At 43.8% G+C, this 15,420-nt stretch overlaps 1 protein-coding gene across 2 annotated transcripts in view; it reads left to right on the top strand.

The window, feature by feature from the left end:
- The window catches only part of DPYD (dihydropyrimidine dehydrogenase), a 1,712,944-nt gene that overhangs the window by 579,369 nt on the left and 1,118,155 nt on the right, over nt 1-15,420 (top strand). For both annotated transcript variants that reach the window (XM_075321045.1, XM_075321044.1), the window contains exon 5: nt 6,020-6,181. In XM_075321045.1, coding sequence (XP_075177160.1) covers nt 6,020-6,181 — 162 coding nt within the window. The remainder of the gene's footprint in view (nt 1-6,019; nt 6,182-15,420) is intronic.

Here is a 15,420-nt window from a genome sequence, read left to right on the forward strand (position 1 = left end):
TTATTATGATAATTTCATTGAATATATTTTATTTGAATTGAAAGTGCTCTAAGACCCCTCATCTCACCTTAGGCCTTTTTCACATATAGTATTTTTGATTAGTATTTTGTCATCATTTGCGAAAACTAGGAGCTCCTCCAAAACACAGGATGGATGTCAAGCTTTCAATTACCGTATTTTTTGGGTTATAAGACACACTTTTCCTCCCAAAAATTTGGGGGAAAATGAGGGGTGCATCTTAAAATCTGAATGTAGTTTACCGGGGGGTGGTGAAGAGGGAAAAAAGGAGGCAGGGGTAATGCTATGCTGTGTGCTGCCCACGCTGGTCTTTGCAGCACTATTCTGTGCATTGGGCGGTGTGGCTCTGCTCTGTGCGGGGCTGGTGATGTGGCTCTGCTCTGTGTGGGGCTGCTCTGCTCTGTTCTGCTCTACTCAGAGCTGCTCTGTTCGGCGGGTGGTCATTTTGAAGATGTCGGCGGTCAGGGCGGTCAGTACTTCAAATAATGGCGTCTAGAGTCAGCGCATGCACAGATGGAGCTCTCAGCTGAAGCTCTCATCATCGCACGTGTAGGCTCCAGCCGCCATTATTTGAAGCCCTCACCGCTGACTCCCAACATCTTCAGAATGGCCGGTGACTCACCGCCTTCTGCGCAGAGCAGAGCTGCGCCACCAGCCCAGCATAGCAGAGCCACGTCACCAACCCCGCATAGCAAAGCTGAGTCACCAGCCCCGCACAGAACAGCCGTGTCCCAGCCCTACAGAGCAGAGCCGCGTCACCAGCCCCGCACAGCAGAGCCATGTCACCAGCCCCGCACAGCAGAGCTAGAGCTGCGTCACCAGCCTTACACAGCAGAGCTACATCACCAGCCCTGCACAGCAGAGCCGTGTCACCAGCTCCGCACAGCAGAGCCACGTCACCAGCCCCACACAGCAGAGCCGCATCACCAGCCCCGCACAGTAGAGCCATGTCACCAGCCCCGCACAGCAGAGCTAGAGCTGCGTCACCAGCCTTACACAGCAGAGCTACATCACTAGCCCTGCACAGCAGAGCCGTGTCACCAGCTCCGCACAGCAGAGCCACGTCACTAGCCCCACACAGCAGAGCCGCATCACCAGCCCCATACAGAGCAACGCCCGCAGTGAGTATCTGGGCCCCGCTCTATACCACTGGCAGCCTTGTAGTACTCCAGTACTGCCCCTGCTTCCTGTGACCCCCGCTCCGCTGCTGCCCCGTCTCCCTGATAAAACAACACCATAAAACGAATCCCATATTTTTTTTTTCTACTTTTTTTGTTTCTCCCCATTTGGGGTGCGGCTTACAATCCGGTGTGTTTTATAAAACAAAAAATACGGTCTAGGTTTTTCTTTGTAAGTTCCACTCCTGGTGTCAGCATACAAACACTGATGCAGAAATACTGTTGTGAAAATGAGGCCTTATACTCATCGCGCCCCTCACCAGTCCTCCATTACTTGAATAAAGAAACAAGAATTTAGATTCTGGGGAATACATATTTTGGGGTAAAAATAACAATTTCAATTAGTTTAAAATAAATTTGTTAGACAAAGTACGAAGCATAAATCAATCAGTTGAATCCTTCATTAAAAAAGATAAATACTATTTTTTTTTTTTTTAACAAAAAAGCTTGTTTCTGTCAAAAGCACGAATTATAAAAAGAACCGTTCTATCATGCATTCTAATTCAATATTGACACATTGAAAACAGATCAACTGTCAAGATTGCCATCATTTTATTCACCCACTTTCCAAACCATTGTTTATTGACCTATATAACCAAAATTTTCAAGCTGCAGTGGATTTTTTTACTTTTATCAGATGCAAATAATGTGATTAGAACACATTACATTTGAACTATAGAACAGTGTATAAATTGTGTATTGTACCCTAGGATCAATGAAAAAGCTTCCTCTGCTCCATATGAGAACAGTTCCATAAGTGAAGTCTGATAGTTGTGCAGCTCGGATTGTTAATTAGGGCATAAGAGCAATAAGTAAGGGGTACTTTGCATGCTGCAACATTGCTACTGCGATATCGTCGGGGTCAAATCGAAAGTGACGCACATCCGGCGTCGGTAACGACGTTGCAGCGTGTAAAGCCTAGATGCGCCGATAAACGATCGCAAAAGTGCCGTAAATTGGTGATCTGTGTAGCGTCGGTCATTTTCATATTGTCACACCAATAGGAGATACGATGTTGTTCCTAGTTCCTGCGGCACCACACATCGCTGTGTGTGAAGCCGCAGGAGCAAGGAACATCTCCTTACCTGCATCCACCGGCTATGCGGAAGGAAGGAGGTGGGCGGGATGTTTACGTCCCGCTCATCTCCGTCCCTCCGCTTCTATTGACCACCTGCCCTGTGACGTCGCTGTGATGCCGCACGACTCGCCCCCTTAGGAATGAGGCGGGTCGCTGGCCAGAGCGACATCGCAGTGCAGATAAGTGCATGTGAAGCTACCGTAGCGATAATGTTTGCTACGGCAGCTATCACAATATATCGCATGTGCGTCGGGGGCGGGTACCATCGCGCTCGGCATCGCTAGCCGATGCTAGCGATGTCGCAACGTGCACAGTACCTCTTAGTTTCTGCTGAAATGGTCAACTTTTTAGCTATACTACTATAGAAATTGGGCTAAAAATATACTGCTATAAAAATATAAATACACAAAATTCATAGGTTGTTGGATGTTGATCTCCTCGAGGTCAACCATCCTTACCTATGAAATCTTCTGATAGGTATTTCTCCCACTAGCCAGTCTCCTACTCCACACTGATGAGGGGCAAATACCCCGAAACAGCTTTCTGTGGATGGATACCATGTTTTGGTATAGGCAGTTTCCCGTGGTTGTTCCTTCCCGGTGAAAGACCTGGCTAGTTTCCTGCCAGCGTTGAGAAACATGTGATGGTGTCTCCGCGGCATTCTTGTTTTGCATAGTCCGTAAAAATAAGGCACTTTTTGCCTGTCCTTAAAAAAATAATTTTTTTGGAAGCTGAAAAAACAGATACAGATATTTTTCACTGTAATTATTATAATTTTAGTTTATAGTTAATGCAGCTGATGTCTTCATATCAAAATTATGGGCTATAGAGTAGACATGGACTATTATTATTATGTAGTCAGATTAATGATTTATTATGGTTTTCCAATGTGTCCGTAAAAAAAGTTGTCTTGTCCGTGATCTTTTTAAAAAGCAGTCTAGAAAAAATAAAAAGCCAAGTTGGTAAACGTGGACACCCCTCTTGTAGATAGCAAAATTTCATGGTGAAATAAATATGGCAGAAGACTGAAAATGGACAATATCCATTTATTAAACCAGTCATATATTATTTTATATAGAAAGCAATAATTTAAGAAAACGCGTGATACAATATGTCATAGGTAGGTAATTTTTTCCCTATCTGGTGTAAATGATGCTGTTCTTCTGAATTTGGCATTATTTTTTTCTTTTTGCTCCACAATGTTCCGTAGATATGGCCTACTCTGCCCTGAATATAAAGCTGGTCTTTTTAGTCAAGCGAGTGTGGTCACCGAGAAAATTCCCATAGAGAAGAACTTAGGAAAATGCCCAATTGATAGCTCAGGCCTTGTTCCAGGAATGGAGAGGCTTAGGGGCCCTTTGCCCACTACGACATTGCAGGTGCGATGTCGGTGGGGTCAAATCGAAAGTGACGCACATCCGGCGTCGCTCTCGACATCGTAATGTGTAAATCGTTTTAACTACCATTACCAAGCGCAAAAGCATTGGTATCGTATGATCAGTGTAGTGTAGGTCATTTTCATTATTTTGGCTGCTGCGACGGTACGATGTTGTTCCTCGTTCCTGCGGCAGCACACATCGCTGTGTATGAAGTCGCAGAAGCGAGGAACATCTCCTACCTGCGTCCCATCTGCAATGCGGAAGGAAAGAGGTGGGCGGGATGTTTACGTTCCGATCATCTCCGCGCCTCTGCTTCTATTGGCCGCCTGCCTTGTGACGTCGCTGTGATGCCACACGACCCGCCCCATTAGGAAGGAGGCGGGTCGCCAGCCAGAGCAACGTCGCAGGGCAGGTGAGCGCATGTGAAGCTGCCATAGCGATAATGTTCGCTACGGCAGCTAACACCATGATATCGCAGCTGCAATGGGGGCGGAGACTATCGCGCCCGGCATCGCAGCATCGGCTTGCGATGTCGTAGTGTGCAAAGGGCCCCTTAGGAACAAAAAGAACAGTGTCAGATTCAGGAGAACATAGTTATTTAGACCAGCTGGAAAAAAATACAGTACATAACAAAAGTGAGTTCACCCATCACATTTTTGTAAATAAAACTGAAGACATGAGCCTTTAATAAATTGTAAAGTAGTCAGTCTACAGATTGTATAACATTATAAATTTGGTGTCTTCTGAAGAACTCAACACACAGCCATTAATGTCTGAAATGCTGGCAGCAAAAGTGAGTACACTATATGTGAAAATGGCCAAATCATGCCCAATTAGTCATTATCCCTGCCAGTGTCTTGTAACTTCTTAGTGTAACAAGATCTCAGGTGTGAATAGAGCAGGTGTTTTATAGGTCATACACGCTCTCATACTAGTCGCTGGAAGTTCAACATGGCTCCCCATGGCAAAGAATTCTCTGAGGATCTAAAAAAATAATTGTTCCTCTTCATAAAGATGGTCTAGGCTATAAGAAGATTGTTAACACCATGAAACTGAGCTGCAGCATGGTGGCCATGACCATACAGCAGTTTAACAAGACAGGATCCACTCAGAACAGGCCTCACCATGGTGAACCAAAGACGTTGAGCGCACATGCCCAGTATCATATCCAGAGGTTGTCTTTGCATAATAGACATATAAATGCTGCAAGCATTGCTGCAGACGTTACAGGGGTGGGTGTTCTGCCTGTCAGTACTCAGACCATACACCGCACACGGCATCAAATTGGTCGACATGGCTGTCATCCCAGAAGGAAGCCTCTTCTAAAGATTATGCCTGCAGTTTTCTGAAGAAGCCTGCAGTTTTCTGAAGGCAAGAAGACGGAGGACATGGATTACTGGAACTTTGTCCTGTGGTCATATGAGACCAAAATAAACTTAATTGGTTGGTATGGTGTCAAGTGTGAGGGCCAGCAGCCAGATGAGGAGTGTGTCTTGCCTACAGTCAAGACATAGTAGTGAGAGTGTTTGGGGCTACATGAAAGCTACCAGCTGTGGGGATCTACAGTTCATTGAGGGAAGCATAAATGCCAATATGTATTGTGACTGATCCCCTCCCTTTGTTTTCCAACATGTTTATGACCTCAAACACACCTCCAAGACCACCACTGCCTTGGAACTGGAAGATGATCCAATATGAAGCTCTGTGAAGCTCTTGTGACCTCTATGCCCAAAAGACTTAGGGCAGAGTTTGAAAAAAATGTTGGACACACAAAATATTGAAACTGTGCACCATTTCACTATTTTCACTTGGGGGTGTACTCACTTTTGATTCCAGTGGTTTTGACATTAACGGCTGTGCGTTGAGTTACTTAGAGGACACCAAATTTACCCTGTTATACAAGCTGCACACTGACGACTGCACATTGTATCAGTGTCAGATCTTCAGTGTTGTCCCATAAAACGTTATATTAAAAAAATTACAAAAATGTGACAGGTGTACTCACTTTTGTGACACTCCTTCTTTAAAATATAATAAAATTGCATGCAATGTATGCAGTCTGTATCAAAATGTTATTAGCCTCATACACCTGAGCGAATAAATCTGGACAGCGGTATAAGACAAGGTCACATGGTATGGAAGTCACAGATTGCACATTTGTCATCATGGCTGACATGCAAAGCTTTGTGTATTATGTTACATATCTATGCCCATAAAAGCGGTGTATATTTCATATCTCTCTGTGTCCTTTAGCAAGTAAAAAGATTCATCATGACAACCTGTAAAAATGATTGCTTGCAGCTCTGTATTACGTCCATGTTATCGTTAATGGGTTTTTAATGAAGATGACTTAATTGTGTCTGCAGAACTACTACGGAGCTGCCAGGACTATACTTTCTGATAACCCGCTTGGCTTGACATGTGGAATGGTATGTCCGACATCAGACCTTTGTGTAGGTGGATGCAATTTATATGCAACGGAAGAAGGTCCAATTAATATTGGAGGGCTACAACAATTTGCTACTGAGGTATGTGCTTCATGTAGAGAGGCATCATTAACTTATGAAACTCTATCTATCTGTATATCTATCCATACATTATCTATCTTTGTATCATTGTTTACTATCTAATATCTATCCCGTATCGATCAAATAATTCTCCATTATCCATCTCTCTATTATCCAACTATCCATCTCTACAGCTGATGAGTATAAGCCTTTTTCGGCCTCATTATAAAATACAGCCATAGTGTGTTTTTCTATCATCTAATATTTATCCAATATCTATATCACATCTGGGTAATATCCATCTATCGTATATCTTGTATCTGTCTATTAACATTTTATATAGCTTATACTGATCATTCATCTATGTGATATATACCTTAAATCCATATATAAATATAGTAATATATCTCTCCATCAGTCTATCCATCCATCCATCCCTCTATCTATCTATCTATATATCTATCTATCTATCCATCAAACTATCTATCTATCTATCTATCTATCTATCTATCTATCCCTCTATCTATCTATCCATCAAATTACCTATCTATCTATCCCTCTATCTATCCCTCTATCTATCCATCAAACTATCTATCTATCTATCTATCCCTCTATCTATCTATCCATCAAATTACCTATCTATCTATCTATCCCTCTATCTATCCCTCTATCTATCCATCAAACTATCTATCTATCTATCTATCTATCTATCCCTCTATCTATCTATCCATCAAATTACCTATCTATCTATCCCTCTATCTATCCCTCTATCTATCCATCAAACTATCTATCTATCTATCCCTCTATCCCTCTATCTATCTATCTATCTATCTATCTATCTATCCATGCCATATCTATAAATAAAGAAACTGGAGGAGAGAATGACCCCTCTTCATTGTTGAATTTTACAAATCCAGTCACATCCTGAAATATGATGGACTATAAACTATGCATTATAAAATAAATCATGATAAGTTGATCATCTAAGATTTGGTTGACAGTTAGTTGCTTGTGGTTGTAACCATGGATAGTTAAGCTGTAATGCCCTGCACATGAGGTAAGAGACTTGGCTATATCAGGAGAACTATACTACATTTCTAACTGGAGGTATTTACTTATATTATTATACCTACTACATATTGGGGTAGGATCTTAAAGATGGGAATTTCTCTTTAAAGCATCCCTGTGTTTTTTTTATTATTATTTCAGCCCAGGAGTGGTATCACTAATGTCTATTGGCTGCCTGTCATAAAATACCAGCTACCGTCTTCTGTTCTTTCCGGTGCCACTCCAGTCCCGTTCCACCATCTTGTGACTGATCACAAGTTATAGCTAACGGTCATGAGCTCTCCATGTGAGTCTAACAATGCCTCATACACAGACCTACAGAAATTGAGAAATGACTTCTGGCCCACCTGCCAAACAATGGAGTGATACAGCTAGTCAGAACCAGCAGAAGAGGACCAGTGCAGGGCCAAGAACAGAAGACGGGAACAAGTGGGTATTTTACTACAGGTAGGGATCAAATATTAATCATACAATTCCAAGGGTTAAAATAAAAAAACACCAGTGAGGTGCTTTACGTTGGGAAATCACTTCATACCTTTATTCAACATGTAATGTTCCACTACATGAAATAAAACTAAAGCCTGCTTTACATGTTCCGATTTCGCATACGATATAGTATGCGATCGTAACCACCCCCATCGTATGTGCAGCACGTTTAATTTTGTTGCATGTGCCGCATAAACGATTAACCCCCGTCACACGTACTTACCCGTCCATACAACCTCGATGTGGGCGGCGAACGTCCACTTCCTGGAGTGGGAGGGACGTTCGGCGTCACATCAACGTCACGCGGCAGCCGGCTAATAGAAGCGGAGGGGCGGAGATGAGCGGGACGTAAACATCCCGCCCACCTCCTTCCTTCCGCATTGCCGGCCGGGAGCCGCAGGACGCAGGTAAGATCTGTTCATCGTTCCCGGGGTGTCACACACTGCAATGTGTGCTACCTCGGGTACGATGAACGACCTAACGTTCAATTTATGAGGAATATACGACGTTCGTGCGATGAACGTTTTACTGTTCAATCGCAATCGCACGTAGCTGTTACACACTACAATGTACCTTACGATGCCGGATGTGCGTCACTTACGACGTAACCCCCCCGACACATCGTAAGATATATTGTAGTGTGTAAAGCGGGCTTTATAGCTATAAAGTAATGTGTGGCAGAATTTTGCAGAACCTTTTCATTAGAAAGCTCATACAACTTCTTCTCCAAGGACAGCAATCAAGTCTCCTTGACTGACGTTTTAGGCCATGTGCACACATTGAGTATTTGATGAGTTTTTTGCCTCAGTGTTATGATCCGGAACCATGGAAGACCACCACAAATCATTGGCAAAAGGTGACAAGAGCATTGGCAACTAATCTGGCCGCCATCCCCTTACTAACCATCACAACTAGAAGTAGCCGAGGGGTGAACTAACATCCTGTGCACCGCGAACTCAGCAGGAGAACTAACTATCCTAAAGGTAGGAAAGATGAATAACTCTCTGCCTCAGAAAATAGACAAGAATAGCTAGCCCCCCACATTCAAAGACTGCGGTGATATAGGAAAAACACAATACACAGGTAAATGACAGGATTAGCAAAAGGTGAGGCCCCCGCTGACTAAAATAGGAAAGGACAGGAAAGGGACTGATGGTGGCCAGAGAAAAACCCTGCAAAATACCAACTTCCTGATAGAACAAAAAGGCCCTCAGATCGCACGATCTGAACTCCATCCTATACCAGGTGCCCTTGTCATACCAATGAACAGAATACAAGAATCATAACAAAGTCAACAAGCCACAAACACATGGACCCAAAGGAGCTATACTCCACACAGAACTGCAGGGAGTTCCCCAACAAGCCACTGAGGGGGAAAATCCCTGCAAGCGGATAAACTGAAAATAACCACAGCAAATGACAAACCCAGATAAACAAAAGAACCAGACAATAAATAAAGACCAAGCACTTATCTGGGGAAGATGTGGTGTAGAGCAGGATTAAGCAGGCTGGAGATACAAAGAGCAACTGACATCCGGCAACAGCCTGCAATCAGACCAGGATTTAAATAAGCAGAGAGTTAGCAAAGGAAACGCCCACTGCACAACACACCTGGTCCAAGTCCAAACCATTCCTGGTCACCAGAGGGAGCCTCCCAGCAGCCAAAACATAACTAACATTCACAACACCTCAGTATTTGTAGCCAAAACCAGGAGTGGAACAATCAGAGGAAAAGTATAATAGAAACACGGGCACCACGTCTGTATTTATCACCCACTCCTGGTTTTGGCTACAAATACTGAGGTAAAAAAAACTCACCAAATACTCAACGTGTGCATGTGGCCTTGTGGTCCAATCTACCTCCATCAAAATTACTTTATAGTTCCTAATCATTCCCTCAGAGGACGTGATGTTCCAGGAAGAACGGAGCCAAAGCAGAGCCATGGGCGTGGTGACCCATGACTCTCCTTTACAGGGCAACCAAGTGGTTAATTTAGCTGCAGGGGAAGAGCGGGCTTTTGTGGAGTAAGTAGTTTAAGAGGTGGGATGATAGGGCCAGGGGAGGCTAGAAGGGGTGGGATGTTATATATATGTCCATGGGAGAGGGGGTCCACCATATCACCGCAAGGCACCAACAGAGAAAGTCCCGCCCTCCCGCCCTGTGTTTCAATCTTTTGTGGGGGTGGAGCTGGAGTAACGGTCTTTTACCGTAATGTGCTCGGATAATTTCGGCGAGCAGTGGTGAGGGGGGTTCTTGGAGTTGGTGGAAATGTTGGGGTGGGGGGTGGTACATCGGATGGATGGGGACCACCCCCCTCATTTATTCTGAAATGGTAACTGCCTGGCAGACTTGAGGGCTCTCTAGGGTGGGCTCTACTGAGAGTCGGTTAGGGACAAGGGTTTCTGGCAACGGAGGTGCCCCGATCTTGTGATCACAGCTGGGGGCAAGAATGCCAGATGGTTTGATTAATTAAATTTGGTGTCTGTCAGGTTTTGGGGCTCCAAGAACCTCCCTTGTGTTTATATAAATGGTTATTTATTTGTATTGTTTGTTAATAAAAGGGGCTGATCCGGCCAATTTATCCAATAATGGTGTTATGTGTTCATTAAGGGATGGGGAGTGGGAATTGAATGGGTTGGTGGGTTAAAAATTGAATGGGTTGGGAAGCCTCTGCAGTAGGGCAGTCATGGTAATTTATGGTACATTTGTTTACCTGGTGTAACCACACATTGCTTTTATCCTCCCTTATTAAAAACAAATCACAATATTATCTTCTGCCAAATATTCAAAAGAGACAAACTCTCAGAGATATTTTTTTTTGAACACTGCACAGTGTACAATTTTTTGCACTAACTACAAAACATATCACAGTGGAAAGTGCTCAATGGCAGAATGAACCAAATATTGGTTTGTGAAGACATCAATGGAACCATAACTGATACCCCTGAGAGATTTGAAGCCATTTGGAAGCCATGTCCAGATCACTTAAGGAGATCCCCAGAGCTTAAGCCCGCTTTACACGCTGCAATGTATCTTACAATGTGTCGGCGGGGTCATGTCGTAAGTGACGCACATCCGACATTGTAAGTACATTGCAGTGTGTGACAGGTACGTGCGATTGCGATTGAACGTTAAAACGTTCATCGCATACACATCGTACCTGTCTCTAGAATTGCACGTTAGATTGTTCATCGTACCCGGGGTAGCGCACATCGCAGTGTGTGACACCCGGGAACGATGTACAGATCTTACCAGCGTCCTGCGGCTCCCGGCCCACAATGCGGAAGGAAAGAGGTGGGCGGGAGGTTTACATCCCGCTTAGCTCCGCCCCTCCGCTTCTATTGGTCGGCTGCCGTGTGACGTCGATTTGACGCTGAACGTCCCTCCCACACCAGGAAGTGGACGTTCGCCGCCCACAGCGAGGTCGTATGGACGGGTAAGTACGTGTGACGGGGGTTACTCGTATGTGCGGCACGTTCAACAAATTGAACGTGCTACACATACGATGGGGGCGTTGCAAATCGCATACAAAATCGCATGCGAAATTGTAACGTGTAAAGCGGGCTTTAGAGACGCCATCACTTTGACAGTTACCTCTGTGCAGGGCTCTATGACCCTTTGAGATCTTAATGGGAAGGAATCATTAAAACATACTCTATTGTTTAAATCAGGTTTTTGTGTTACATGCTTTATTATTTTATTTTTTGGTATGCTGTGTATGATGATGATGATTATCACAATCTTTATTTAAAAAGAAATCGTAATCTTGCAATTTTAACACTAGCCCATATTTCCTTGTATTTGCGGTTTGTCATTGATAATGGTTAAAAACGCAAAGACAAAATTGCGGCAAAACCGCAGTAAAACCGCATGCGGATTTTGGGTGTGTTTTTTTGCTGCAGGTGCGGAATTCTGCCAGAGGGTGCGTATTTTGCTTAAGAAACTCATCTACCCAGTGTGCACAGACCCTTAAGGCCGCTTTACACGTGGCGATTTATTGTGGGATCGCACCCGCCCCCATCGTTTGTGCAACACGGGCAATTTGTTGCCAGTGTTGCACAAAGTCGGTAACCCCCGTCACACGTGCTTACCTTCCAAACAACCTCTCTGTGGGCGGCGAACATACTCTTCCTGAAGGGGGAGTGACGTTCGGCGTCACAGCGACGTCACACAGCGGCCGGCCAATAGAAGCAGAGGGGCGGAGATGAGCGGGACATAAACATCCCGCCCACCTCCTTCCTTCCGCATTGCCGGTGGGACGCAGGTAAGCTGCAGTTCATCGTTCCCAGGGTGTCACACGGAGCGATGTGTGCTGCCTCGGGAACAATGAACAACCAGCGCGCAGAAGGACGTTAGATTTTTTTGAAAATGAGCGACGATAAGGTAAGTATTTTTGCTCGTTCAGTCGCTTGTAGCTGTCACACGCTATGATATAACAAACAATGCTGGATGTGCGACGTGACCCCGATGACATATCGTTAGATATATCGTAGCGTGTAACGGGCCCTTTAGACTCGTGCTTCCCGTACTTTCAGAAAGAATTTTCAGCCAGACTACATATTATAATAGGCAGAATTACACTGATAGATAACACCTCTATAAACAGCTAATAACAAAGGCTTCTGTAATCACCATAGCCAATGTCACAGCTGAATCTGTTACTGCAACCTTTATTTTTGCACAGGCGTATTAGACACTTCAATTTAGGGTCAAAATCTGACCGTCGGGGTTAATATATGTGTTCTTTCCTTAAACAATGCTGGATGTGCGTCACTTACGACGTGACCCCGATGACATATCGTTAGATATATCGTAGCGTGTAACGGGCCCTTTAGACTCGTGCTTCCCGTACTTTCAGAAAGAATTTTCAGCCAGACTACATATTATAATAGGCAGAATTACACTGATAGATAACACCTCTATAAACAGCTAATAACAAAGGCTTCTGTAATCACCATAGCCAATGTCACAGCTGAATCTGTTACTGCAACCTTTATTTTTGCACAGGCGTATTAGACACTTCAATTTAGGGTCAAAATCTGACCGTCGGGGTTAATATATGTGTTCTTTCCTTAAACAATAAGAAGTCACTTTTATTAGGGATGAGTTAAGTTTTGGGGCTCGTACTGAACACTGTATGTTCAGTTGTCATCCAAATATATCTTGTTGGATCTAATGGATGTGCCACATCTAGGCAGTTGGGGTTTATATTTTTGGGCTGGGAAGGGCCAAATAACCATGGCCCTTCAAACTCTGACAATATCAGCCCCCAGCAGTTTGTTTTACCTTGGCTGGTTTTGCAAACTTCTCAGGTCTCTCATATTTAAAGGCGTCTTCTCCCAACAGCAATTTTAAGATCTCTTCACAAATGTTCAATGGGATTTAGATCCGTACTCATTGCTGCCACTTCAGAACTCTCCAGTGCTTCTGGGTGCTTCTAGAAGTATGTTTGGGGTCATTGCCCCGCTGGAAGACCCATGACTCAGGATGGCATCCCAGCTTTCTGACAAGGCACACTGCATTTCAGCCTAAAATCCTTTGGTGATCTTTAGCTTTCATGATCTCTTGCAAACAGTAAGGCAACCCAGTGCCAGAGGCAGCAAAACAATCTCAAAATATCTTTTAACCTCCATCATATTTTACTGTATGTATTGTGTTCTTTTCTTTCTTCATTCTGTTTTTGGGAAACAGTAGAATTATGTGCTTTAACAAAAAGCTCCATCATGGTCTCATATGTCCACAAGGCACTTTCTAACAAGGATTTTGATGTACTTATGTACATTTTAGAAAACTTGCTTTTCAATGTCTCTGTCTCAGGAGTGGGGTCTTCCTTGGTCTTTAGCCATAACATTTCATTTAATTGAAATGTTGACCTATAATTTGTACTTAAACTGATACACCCTGAACCTGATTGGGCCTGCTTATTCATGATCCGGACTATCCTGCTTTGAAACCTTTCATCAATTTTTCTCTGCCATCCATGTCCATGGAGAATAGCTACTATGCAATGGGTTGTAAACGTCTTGATTATGTTGAACACATTGGACAAAGGAACATCAAGATCTCTAGAGATAGACTTCTAATCTTGATATTTTTCAACAATATTGGTTTTCAAAACCTCTGAAGATTCTGTTCTCTTTCTGTTCTCCATGCTTAGTGTGGCGAACACACAGACACACAATGCAAATATTTACTTAACGTCTCCCCTTTTATCTGGTTTCAGGTGTGATTTTCATACTGCCCACACATGTTACTTGCCGCAGATTTGAACGATCATCACTTGCTTGAAACAAAGTTGTTTACCCACATTTTTTGAAAGATGCCAGTGTTGTGAATGTTAGTTATGTTTTGGCTGCTGGGAGGCTCCCTCTGGTGGCCAGGAATGGTTTGGACTTGGACCAGGTGTGTTGTGCAGTGGGTGTTTCCTTTGCTAACTCTCTGCTTATTTAAATCCTGGTCTGATTGCAGGCTGTTGCCGGATGTCAGTTCTTTGTATCTCCAGCCTGCTTAATCCTGCTCTACACCACATCTTCCCCAGATAAGTGCTTGCTCTTTATTTATTGTCTGGTTCTTTTGTTTATCTGGGTTTGACATTTGCTATGGTTGGTTTCAGGTTATTTGCTTGCAGGGATTTTCCCCTTCATTGGATTGTTGGGGAACTCCCTGCAGTTCTGTGTGGAGTATAGCTCCTTTGGGTCCATGTGTTTGTGGCTTGTTGACTTTGTTATGATTCTTGTTTTCTGTTCATTGGTATGACAAGGGCACCTGGTATAGGACGGAGTTCAGATCGTGCGATCTGAGGGCCTTTTTGTACTATCAGGAAGTTGGTATTTTGCAGGGTTTTTCTCTGGCCACCATCAGTCCCTTTCCTGTCCTTTCCTATTTTAGTCAGCGGGGGCCTCACCTTTTGCTAATCCTGTAATCTACCTGTGTTTTGTGTCTTTCCTTTATCACCACAGTCTTTGAATGTGGGGGGCTAGCTATTCTTGTCTATTTTCTGAGGCAGAGAGTTATTCATCTTTCCTACCTTTAGGATAGTTAGTTCTCCGGCTGGGTTCGCGGTGCACAGGATGTTAGTTCACCCCTCGGCTACTTCTAGTTGTGATGGTTAGTAAGGGGATGGCGGCCAGATTAGTTGCCAATGCTCTTGTCACCTTATGCCAATGATTTGTGGTGGTCTTCCATGGTTCTGGATCATAACATGCCAGTCCATTTTGGGGGTTTTATGTTAAATTATGTCTAGCTTGACATATCTTCTGTTTTTGTTTTTTTTCAGTGTTCTTCCAGTATACACAATTAAATATGCCTCTGTTTAGCAAAATGTGTAATTGCAATAATATTCTGGATCTGGGAGAAATACTTCATTTTCTGCAATAATTTCAAGGGTACCAACATTTTCAGCTACGATTGTACATGTGTGCGTGTGTAAAGGCTGCTTTACACATTACAATTTTGCATACGATATCGTATGCGATGTGACACGCCCCCATCGTATGTGCGGCACTTTCAATTTGTTGACCGTGTCGCACAAACGATTATTTCCCGTCACACGTACTTACCTTCCATACTACCTCGATGTGGGCGGCGAACATCCACTTCCTGGAGTGGGAGGGACGTTCGGCGTCACAGCAACGTCACGCGGCAGCCACCCAATAGAAGCGGAGGGGCGGAGATGAGCGGGACGTAAACATCTTGCCCACCTCCT

The sequence above is a fragment of the Anomaloglossus baeobatrachus genome, chromosome 8 (genome assembly GCF_048569485.1).
Source record: "Anomaloglossus baeobatrachus isolate aAnoBae1 chromosome 8, aAnoBae1.hap1, whole genome shotgun sequence".
In the NCBI taxonomy this organism is placed as follows: Eukaryota; Metazoa; Chordata; class Amphibia; order Anura; family Aromobatidae; genus Anomaloglossus; species Anomaloglossus baeobatrachus.